The 11,672-nt window shown below is 38.3% G+C and overlaps 1 protein-coding gene across 5 annotated transcripts; it reads right to left on the reverse strand.

Moving 5' to 3' along the window:
- Positions 1-318: 318 nt before the first annotated feature.
- On the reverse strand, positions 319-11,670 carry sgms2a (sphingomyelin synthase 2a). 5 transcript variants are annotated; one of them, XM_044190164.1, is made up of 6 exons: positions 11,543-11,670; positions 4,054-4,560; positions 3,169-3,286; positions 2,193-2,346; positions 1,544-1,710; positions 319-1,076 (listed from the first exon to the last, which is right to left on the reverse strand). In XM_044190164.1, exons 2-6 carry the CDS (start codon positions 4,500-4,502, stop codon positions 891-893), a joined length of 1,074 nt encoding a protein of 357 aa, XP_044046099.1. In that variant the 5' UTR covers positions 4,503-4,560; positions 11,543-11,670; the 3' UTR covers positions 319-890. The 5 variants fall into 5 exon arrangements, with proteins under 5 accessions (XP_044046099.1, XP_044046097.1, XP_044046096.1 ...); XM_044190162.1 differs by lacking the exon at positions 11,543-11,670 and adding an exon at positions 10,954-11,169 and having other exon boundaries at positions 4,054-4,557; XM_044190161.1 differs by lacking the exon at positions 11,543-11,670 and adding an exon at positions 10,954-11,169.
- Between the last annotated feature and the right edge of the window lie 2 nt (positions 11,671-11,672).

Genomic DNA, 11,672 nt, shown 5'->3' on the forward strand with positions numbered 1-11,672 from the left:
TAAAGTTTATAATGAAAATTTGGATCTATACTGTACAAATGCAGAGCTATACACAGCCCTGCATTACTGTCCTTAATGTGGGTAATGTAACTTTAATAAATACATAGATAAGCATGTGGTTTAGACTTTATTTTCATATTTTCAATTTTCTTTCAGGAAAAAAAATATATTTTCTTGTGACTTGTGAGAAATAGAAATTCTGCAAAGTTGAAGAGATCCATTAAATATAAAATTGTCTAAAACATGCAATTGCAGTTTATAGTATAATGATGACTGACTGATGATTTCATTAAATCAAATAGCACACTGAAGCATTAATATGGTTAAGTTTTAATACAATAGTACAATGTTGAGACTACAGCTAAGATTTACACACTCAAGGCTACTGAAATAATACAATATTAATAATAATATAAAAAACTCATAGAAAAACAAACAAACAAAGACACCAAAACCCGTAATGGCAGTTTTGGAACACCTACTGACATTAAACACACTAAGGCACCTTGTGACTTGAGCACATTGATATCATATTGAGGTAAACCCCGTCAACACACATAGTATGAAAGAGCTACGGTAGCAGATTGAAAAATAAAGTCTGGCAAATGCTGCAACAAACCTGCGAGTCAGTTGCAACAAACTGTCCGTTCATGTCTGAAAGTCACTTAGGAGCTTTTCAGGACTTTATCTCATAAATAAATTACATCGACAAAGAACACATAGAGACAGTTTAATTTAAGTTTATCCTTCTAGACACATTTTTGCGGAAAACATTTCTTTCATAGCTATGCATTTGGTAGCATTATGTTCCTGTCCAGCAGACAAGACTGAATGAAGAAACACCACTTCAGTGGATTATCAGGCAACACTGCTGGGGTATCAGGGTCATGTCACTCCTCTCGTGTACTCTGTACCATGGAGTACTTCTTGCAGGGGTTCTTAAGGCAGGCAGGAGGCCAAGTGATGGGCCAACTGTAAGAGCATGGCACCGAAGTTTGGACGTTCCTCTCCAGGAAGTTGAATAGTGGGTTCCACCAGGTGTTGGTGAGGTAGTTGTTGGGCGAGCATTTCAGAGTCTGTCAAGAAAATAAAAGTTATCCTTTAAAATAATACAGTAATAACAAAAGTTTTTGTTCACATATTACCTTCCATACAAGAAATGCAGCTCAAAGTGCTGCTGATGAACATGCCAAACCGACAACTCTTCTTTTTGTCATAATGTGACTTGTTTAGTTAATTTAAAATTACATTAGATTGCATGTCAGATTTTGGATATGCTGCTTCAGTGATGATGCCATTGCTTGGGCGTCAAGGACAGTAGTTTTGTAAAAGGTTGTATCAAAGTCTCCAAAATTGCCAAAATTTGGTTGTCCAATAAAAAAAAACTTACTGTCCCTTGCACATTCTCAAATGTTGCTGTCAAGTACACCCTCCATGCGTAATGATTAATGTGAAACAAGGTTCAATGAGAGCGTAATCTCTTTTTTTACTCTCTTGCACTCCAACACACACACACACACACACACACAAACAGTGTTCAGACCTGTAAATTGGCCATGGTGTGGTACCACCAGAACAGGCGAGAGGTGATAAAATAGGCCACGACCACATCCACACTGTAGTGCTCATGTGCCACCAAGATGCACACCACACCAACGGCACTCAGCAGCCAGCACATCAGATGGTACCACCAAAACGACCGTGGTGAGTCTTTAGAGAGGGGGAAGGAAGTTATAACATTCAAAATGTTTTTAATATTTTGTCTACCCTTTTAAGATGCCTCTCAGTATAACACAACATAATTCAACAGCACCAGAAACTACAGACTTCAAAATGACCGTAAAGTTGAATTAACACCTCTCTAAAACAGTTTCAATTAAAATTGAACATTACAGCCTTCATGAAAGTACAATTTATTGCAGGGCTGTTGTATTAGACTGCATTAGCTTTGGTTATGTGTACCTAATAAACTGGCAAATGAGTGTATATCCAGGAACATACAGACTTACAAGATACACAAATAATACAAATAATTTGAATATTGAAAGAAAAAGTGTAATAGTGGCAACACACAGAACCTATTAGTATCCTATTAGTCCTTAGAAGGTCCATGTGTTCATATATTATTCATGGGAAATGCACATAAATCATTCCATACAAGCAAACAAACAAGGGCTACTTTGAGTACTCACACTCCTTGATGAACAGGTAGGTGAGAGTGAGCATCACAGTGTGTCCACTGTAGAGGAAGTCTCCACACAAGAGATGGGAGCTTGTAATGGACAGACCCCCACCTGAGACCAGTCGCAAAATTCGCTGGATTTTTGCCTGGGAGTCTCCGTGGAGCTGATGGAGAACAGGAAGTGGACATAAAGAGGGAGAAATACATAAACACTGGACCAGCGGCAACATTAGGGCTGCAACTAATGATTATTTTCATTATCAGTTCATTTGAATTGAGTCGAATATTGTTTTCAATTAATCAATCATTTATTCTACAAAATGTCAGAAAAAGAAAACAATATACATCCCAAGTTCCCAGAGCCCAACATAACGTCTTCAAATTGCTTGTTTTGTCTGACCGACAGTTCAGAAGTCAAAGATATAAAATTTACATGAATGTAAAACAAAGAAAAGCAGCAAATCTTCACATGTAAGAAGCTGATATCAGAGAATGTTTGACATTTTTGCTTGATAAATTCTTAAATACTAACCCAGTTAGGTCTAATTGATTATCAAAACTGTTAAAGGAATAGTTCGACATTGATTGCCTGGCAACTTCACGGCAAGGACAAGACTGCAATATTAACAGTATCATCAACTACACATGATCTAATCTTGTGCTCTTGTGCTTGTTAATCAAATTACTGAGGATCACTCACTTCTTACAAGTAGCTAAAGGCTGTCATACACTGTCCACAACATTTCAAAATCTTGGGAACAAAACAACTACTAAACTCTAGCAAACTGCCGGGAGCACATGTTTTTGATCAAAAACACTGATACACCTCAATATTGTTGGTGTCATGAGGTAGTAAAAAGTCCAAATGGCTTTTTTATAACTGCCTCTCTTGTGTGGCTGTGCAAAATGAGTCCAAGGGGGTGCACGAGAGTACGCGGCTGAGCAACGACAGCTGATGCCTGCTCTGATGTTTTCATGCTACTCACCTTTGGAGCACAAGTCATATGCATGCCAGGTACAGGCAGGGTGGTGATGTACATAGTGACACAGCGGTACAAATACAGGGTGCCAATGAGGAAGAAGAACCGCCTGCTTGCTATTGACCTACAAATGGACAATATTAGAGTCACAATTGAGAGATGAATAAATGTTATGGTCTCATGGATATGCAGTACTACTTATACATTGGTAAACTTCTTAAATCTACTAAATGGTGGAGAACCAGACTACATAATGACAATGGAAATCCTCCAAAATATGCTGTAACAATGTTAAAAATGTTACTGGTGATTTTGTTTGCGTTGCTAAGCCTATTTTGTTGTTATATTTTTGTTTCTATATCTTTATTCTCATTTTAATTAATTTAATTAAACATTTTTCAGGTATCTACATTAAAACCTCAACAGTGAGGGTCTGGTTTTGGTGTCCGCTCTAGAGAGCAAACATGCTTTCTAAACTACTCATGTTGAACAGTCATATAGGGAAAACTCCACTGTAGAAAAGACAGAAATACAATTTCATCACTGGTAGCCTCAACAGACTATAATATGAATCAGTTCCTGAGTAACAGGGAGAGACATGCAGGGCATAGAGTTACAGCACATAACCACAAAATAGTTAACTACCATTGTGCAATACAAAAAGGAATAACTGTAGCCTGAGTAACTTTTTCTGCACCAAAATTATATTTTCTCCCCTCATTTAATTTTCAGGTGTTTTTACATTGACACTACATTAAAAGATGAGGCTGGCATTATTGTAGTGTATTTTTCTTGTCAACAAACCCCATGAAAAATAATAGATACCACAAAAAATATACAGACTTATCCTTGAAAACTATGTGTATCATAGGTAGTACCAAAGGTTCTTACTTATATCTGAAGAAGAACAACTGGATCAACCAAATGGCCAGCAGCACCATGCCATTGATCTCTGTCACTGTAAATGCCCAGTTAACCCTGTCAATATAGTCAAAAAACTTATCAGGAAGAGGCGGGCTGCTTTCTTTGGGCGGGACCCTCTCGTGGACTACAGTGATGACGACTGTGGTCAGGACCAAGTTAAAACCAGCATAAAAGAAGGCGACTGCTGTCTTCCACCACTCCATGGGCAGGCGATTGACCTTGGACTCCGACACAGAGATCTTTACGTAGTCATTATGCCTCCCTATGCCTTTCCGAAAGCCCCTCTTTGTATCCTCTCCGCCTGGGGTGTGGACAGGACAAGTTTTACCACCGCTGGGCACAGCACCACCCTCCATTCCTGGGTTCAGATTATCAGTGGAAGAGTCTCTCGCATCCACAAGCTCCTGTGATGCCATTGGTGCCTGCACTGTCCATCCACAGGCACCGCTTCTCTGGGTTGAGGCTTTTTAGCTGCTGCGAGAGAAAACAAAAGGTTGGAAACTGACAAACGCTTAGGTTTGAGAAGCATACCCAAACCTAAGCATACAAGCATAATATTGTCATTTGAAAGAAAAGCACATAAGTAAACACGTGCTGCTTGGTTGAATTAAGAGTGCCAAATCATCATGATGAGAAACAGGGAGGAGATTAACTTTGATGAAGGTTTACTTTTGTTTCCACTCTTCCTTATCCTAGGGATTAGCAAAGCAAGAGATTGAGCTTTTATTGATGCAACATTCTTGATTCCACTGGCTGCAATGTCCATTTTGGACTGAAAAGTTATTTCTGAGTTTATAGCAGCCAGCTATTCTAGATGTGGCTGTATGAGTTAACGCTGTGTGTTATATTTTCCTTTTCCTGGACATTCACCAAAACCACCATGACAGTTTTCTGTTTGGATGTTCAGTCAGACTCTTATTTTGGGCCTTCCTTTCTGCCAAGCTGCTTTGGTTTTCTGAATTTTGTCCTCAACAAGCAGTTGCTTTGGTCCTTTTTGGTTTTCATGGTCAAACATTATCGGTTGCATGCTCATTATAAAAGTTTCAAGTTGTATGAATGCAAAAGTAACTAAACTAAATGAAACAAAACTTACTGAGATTGACAGTTCATTCTTGACCTTGGAAACAGTACTTGACAAAACAATCTCACCGCCACCATGGTCCATTTAGTGGCTGTTCTGGAGCTTTCTATCGTGTCACGCCATATTTCTCTGCAGATGGAATGATGGAACACATTTTTTCTGAGCACTTTAAAGACTTCTTGGCCACAGTGGCTTAAAAGTCCATGACAACTGTGTAAACTCCATCTACTAAAGAAGATCATGTAATACAATTGAAAGCTCCAGTTATTAAATGGACCTTTTGGTGAGATTGTTTCATCAACAAAACAAAACTAAACTAAATAACACTAAACTAAACTAAACAAAGATAAGCTAAGTTAAGCTAAGCTAAACTAAACTAGAATATGATAAAATAAAATAACAGATGGATTGTTGGGAGCCAGAGGTGAATGATTAGTAATAATAAGACAAACAAAGTTGGAGACAAGCTACTGCAATGTTTGTTGTTGAGCTCTTTTCAGTTAATGACTTGAGAGAGCACTACAGCAATGCCCATTTTCATTCTTTCATGTCTAAAAGCTTTCTAGTCACTAACAGCTCCATTAATGGATTTGAGGATACTGCTATCAGCCCTGAAATGCATCACAATAAATGTCATCTGGAATACATACAGAATGGTATGTTTACTTGGAGACAAACCTGGCACAAGGACAAAAGATGGGCTAGAAATAGAGTATGGCTGGATACAGGAGAGCTACGGAAAGTATCCGTTTTCTCAAAATCAATTTTTGGGAAAATATTATTACAGTGGAGAAAGGCTTATAGTAGAATGCCCTCTGACTAACTCACAGCAGATTCAGCCTCTGTTATGCAACTAATGGATGGCTAGAGAATGCAAAATCTGACAGACTTTAAGGGAGTTAATGGGGTCATAAGGTTTATCAGTACTGACCAAGATGGCAAATAAGATCAACAAGAGCAGACAAACAATATAAGCCAATTACAATGTCATGTCCCTTATGCTATTAGTGAGATTATGTTGCAGCTCTGTGGTAAATTATACTGCAAGTTGTGATCCTATATGTCAAGGACATTTATGTAGTCACTCTGTTACTGGTGTAGCAAAGCGTTTACATCCTTTTTTTGGTTTTTAAATATAAGACAAATCCTGCTGCTGCTCCATAGACTGTGATTAATGAAACCAAACTATGACAGTGCCAGTAGTGATTTAACAGGGACATGTGAACATTTTCTGATTAACAGCCCTGCATTAAAACACAGCTTGGATGTTTTATGAGTCTGTGGTGGCCAGTGCTATCCTGTATGCTGTTGCATGCAGGTTGAGGGTAGCGGACGCTAACAGACTCAACAAACTGATCCGTAAGGCCAGTGACATTGTGGGGGTGGAGCTGGACTCTCTGTCGGTGGTGTCAGAGAGGAGGATGCTGGCCAAACTACATACCATCTTGGACAGTGTCTCCCACCCGCTCCATGACGTGCTGGTCAAACAAAGGAGTACCTTCAGCGGAAGACTCATCCCCCCAAAATGCACCACACAGCGCCACAGGAAGTCATTCCTGCCTGTGGCCATCAAACTCTTTAACTCCTCCCTCTAAGTGTTAGTCTGTATGACTCTAAGTCATTATACTGGACATTGATCATTACATCTCTGCAATACTTAATAATAATTGTGCAATATTCTGTGTTAATACTCCTGTGCAATATACTCTTTTCAGTTTAAAATTTCCTATTTATTGATTTTGATATTTATTCATACCTCTATTACTGCTGTGCAATATCCTCCATCTTATTATAATCTTAATAAGCTACACTTAACTTGACAGTTCATGCACTATTACCTTATACCGTGTTATTATCATCAATCGTATCGGTAAACCCACTTTGTACTTCACACTTATTTTATACTTATACCCACTTGGTACTTAATTTATCTGACCTGTATTATAGTGTATTATATTTTTTGCTTAGTACTTCTATTGCTGTGTGCACTGTGTGCACAACAAAAGAGTTTCCCCTCGGGGATCAATAAAGTATTTCTGATTCTGTTTGAATGTTAAAATTGACTACTGAATTGAGTATCCAACAAGTCCTCCAATCTGAAGGATAAAATAGGTTGTTAGTTATTGCCTTCCAAAACGCCCATGTGACCCATGTGAACATTATCTGGCACCCCTATCGGCATGACAACAACAGTCAGAAATGAATCATGCGATTAACCGCGGTTGTGGTCAGAGATGCAACACACTTGACACTTTCAAAGAGGGCAGGGAAACACTGCGTTCAATTTTTTAATGGTTTGGTTAATTTTAAGCAACTAAAACTACTTGGTTAAGGTTAGGGAAAGATTGTGGTCAGGGTTAAAAAAACTACTTGGTTAAGTTTGACAAAACAGTCCCAACTCAAGGTCCGCTTACTAGCTTTTTATGGACTTTCAATCGTATCACGCGGTCTTCATCGTTGGACAGAGTTTTCTCACTTGTTGGGGAAATGGATCTGTCGTTATATGCTGGATGGATTTATAACTTTATTCTATTATTATCAAACAAAGTGAAGTAAACACACATACTCACATTATGAGTAAACTGATTGCACAGATTGTTTCTTACTATATCTTTTTAAATCATAGCTCAAATCAAAAGCCATTTTACCCCTCCCCTCATACTTCTGTGTCCTCCTGTTGCTGTTGTCCCCCCCCCATATTCTGGATCCCTCTTGAGAGTATATTTCTTAGAGGCCTGATTCATCTCCGGGGGTTATAGCGGCCTGTTCAGCTTCTGGAAGGTTAGCATTCATGTCAATCTTTACAGCTTCATCGTGCACACATGCAAGTTCAGTAGCTGTTATGGTTTCATCCATAGCACTTTAAGGACTTCTTGTCCATGTTGGCTTAGAAGAGAAGCATGAAGAAGCATTTTAAGTCAACACTGACAAGAAGACTGCGTGATAAGGTTGAAAGCTCCAGAAAAGGCTAGTAACACAGCTACATGAAGTCACTTGTTAGGAAAACATAAAAGTATTTTAGGTTGTTCTAAGTGAAGTTTGAACAAATGACCAATGCTGCTGTTTTTGTGGTGGGGACAGTTTCTTTAAATCTTGATGCTCTGAGTTTACAAATTGTTGGAAAGGCACAATACTTTCTGTGTATGGGATGGATTCTTTTCCCGAAAAAAAAAAAATAACTACAAGTTTTTATGTTCTATATTTGCTTGTTTCTTTGCATACTCACTGTGACATTCAATACAAAGGACATGGAAGATATTTATTTTCGAGTGTTCACTGTGAGACTGCACCATGTGTACTGTACATAGAAAGACAGCAGAGTGTCTCCATTAGACTAGTTTTCCAAAGGTCCCCTCCTCCCTAGTGTACAGTAAACAGTGTTTTCCCACCAGCCGGAGCATTCAGCGCTCTAAAGGGATGGGTGGTGATGGAAAACTGGCAGAAAAACCTATTCCACATGGTCACAGTCCATAATGGATAAGTTGGCTGCCTCCACTCACCCAGGCTATTTCAAGAGAAGCCACCCAGTTGCCTTGAAGGCTGTATTTTACTCCAGGGTTACCAGGGCTTTGACTCCATTTTGGGGCCTCCATAATAACATGCTACCATTGCTGTCCACTCATTTTCCTCTTCACATCATGTGAATTGTTTTCATCAAAGGGAGGGTTAAAAATAAGTCACACCAGAGGTGGCTCAGCCCTCTATGAACTGGTGACACTACAGAGAGTAGTTGGCTACATATGTTATAAAATGTACTTGCTGTAAATCAAGCCTTGAAAGTGCATGTTCAGCAGTACATCATGTTTAGATTTTAGTTTAGTTTCCCCTAATGTTTTATTTCATTTCAGTGACAAGATGCTCAAAATGTTAAATGTCTAATTCAAAAGTCTCACTGAAGAGGATGTCATTGAAGTATTTGATGCAAGTTTGTATGACACTTTGGTACTATGTATACTGCTGAGGCTTTCTAATGAAAAATAAAAAGATCTCCTCAATGGCTTTGTGATAAAAATATTATTTATTTTTGCTTTGAGAAATGACAAGATGGGTGTGCTTTAAAAATGTTTTATTATTAGTAGTAGCTGTGGTGTAAGAAGTTAGATCCTTTACATAAGTAAAAGCTGCAGAGCAGCAATGATATGATGTAAAAAACTCCATGTAAAGTAAAAACCCTGATTTGAAAATGTTACTTAAGTAAAGGTACATAAGTAATTGTGAGCAAAATGTATTTAAAGTAACAAAAGTAAAAGTACTGTTTATGTATAAAAATTGCCCTTGGGAATTATTATGAAATATATTTTTGGATTGTTTAAACTGATGCATTAATGCCTAAGAAGTATTTCATTGTTGTAGCTGGTTCAAGTGGAGCTAATTCTAACTACTGTATACTGTAAATGAGCTTAATATATAACAATACATCATATTATATAAGCTTGTCATATGTTATCTACCTAAACTTTTAACCTCCAAAGTATTTATAGCTATCAGCTAAATACACTGGAGTAAATAGTACAGTGGAGTAGAAGAATAAAGCATGGAATGGAAATAAGTAGTAATGTAGTAGTAGTAGTAGTAGCAGTAGTAGGTGGTGATAGCAGAATAGTATTACTAGAAGAAGTATACTTGTGGTAACAGTAGATGTTGGCAACATAGCAACATTACTAAAGTTTGTCATAAATAAACATATTTTATATTCATTTACCAGTGAACATGTCATGACAATAATATGAATGACATTACAATTTGAAATCTTTGGTTTTACCACAGTGATGTTCACTTCTTCTACTGGATCCGTTGACTACTGTATAACACTAGTTCACTGTGCAAAGCTGTTCATCAAAACACACAAATACATATTCTTTGTTGACAGAACAAATAAATTTAGTTGTTTTTTTTCTGAAAAGGCATCCAGTTTTATAGCGTACAAGCCAAAATGGTCACACTGTACATGGAGCCACCACTACTTTTCTGGGTGCCATAACCACATGTGGGGTGGATACTGGCAGTAATGTCAGGTTCAGGACTGGGAGTCTCCCATGCCTTCTATATATTACAGGGCGGCAGTCTGTCACATGTGATGTGTGCGGTGCAGCCGGTTTTGAAGTTTACTTTTGGGGTGTAGCACAGTGGCCCCACACACAGTGTTAAACACCATGTTCCATATGAGGCTACTGGGTGGGGCAACAGGTCATTGCATGTCCTGTAATTAAGCCCTCTCCTTTTCTGTCAAAGCTATTGCAGTTGGAAACTGACAACTGGATTATTAAAATGGAATTAAAGCAGGCACAGCTGTATCACAAGCATGCACAGTCTATGTACTGGATCTACATATTCAGAAATAATGTTTTGGATTTGATGTTTTAGAGCTTCATATTTGACAACTTGCCTATTTATCTGTGCGCCACGTGATGCTACTGATAAACACCCTGATATAATGAAACTGACATCATCCTGCCATAAACACGTAGTCTTCCAGCTCATATCTAATGATGAGCAAACTTTTTGCATGAATTAATGCGAATACATGAGCCCTATACTACAAATGAAAACTCAAAGACTGATTATATCTACTGGAATTCATAACCACAGTGTATTTCCGTATCTGTAAGCAAGGCTGACAAAAAAAAAAGTTGAATGTCATCATGAGTATAAAATCCAATCTATACCATCTTATTATCGATCACACATACAGTAAATGCCACCATGAATCTACACATGAAACCCAACACACGCCAATGAGAAGTATTTGGATTCACATGTTGCACAGTTTATAGCATCCTACCTGCCTTGCTCGGGCCTCTCACTGCCTCTTCCTACAGTTGCAGTTCCTTGAATCCCTGATGCTGCGCCCTGTCTGATCGCTGCTCTGCTCAGGCTGGACTGCTACATTACACGACAGTGCCGCTCGCTTTTGAGACAGCGCTCCTCCCCACATAGCCCATATTCTCACATCCATCCAGCCCCTGTATCCAGCCTCTTGCCTAGCATCCCCTTTAATTCAGAGCAGCTTTCCTGTAATCAGCACAAGCATCGCCCTGTAACTCTGTTCATTTTAAAATAGGTATTCGCATATCAAACCAGTTAGGTGGAGTAGGAGGATATTTTAGCATGTTATTTGTGGGTAATTGTGGATTTATTATTGAGACAAATAATATTCTATTTTTTTTAAGATAAGCATAAGAGAAAATAACCTACCATTAAAATGTAAATGTATTTGCTCAATTAGCCTTGAGTCATTCCCGCTCTTAATTTCACATATATCTAGCCATGTCAGTAAAAATACCGTTTTCACTTTCAAAACATAAATATTAAAAATAATTAAATCTCATATATTTATTTATTTAACTGTATTTATTTGTCCTTGCGACTACGTACCACTTGTTTGGCAAGTACAGGTTGCAGATCAGTTGAGTCATCGAGGCAGTTACAGCGCTGAAGACGATGACGAAACAAAACTGACATCAGATCAGGTTTTTACCGAACCCACCGCTGACTGAGGAAATAC

The sequence above is a fragment of the Siniperca chuatsi genome, linkage group LG3 (assembly GCF_020085105.1).
Source record: "Siniperca chuatsi isolate FFG_IHB_CAS linkage group LG3, ASM2008510v1, whole genome shotgun sequence".
Taxonomy (NCBI): domain Eukaryota; kingdom Metazoa; phylum Chordata; class Actinopteri; order Centrarchiformes; family Sinipercidae; genus Siniperca; species Siniperca chuatsi.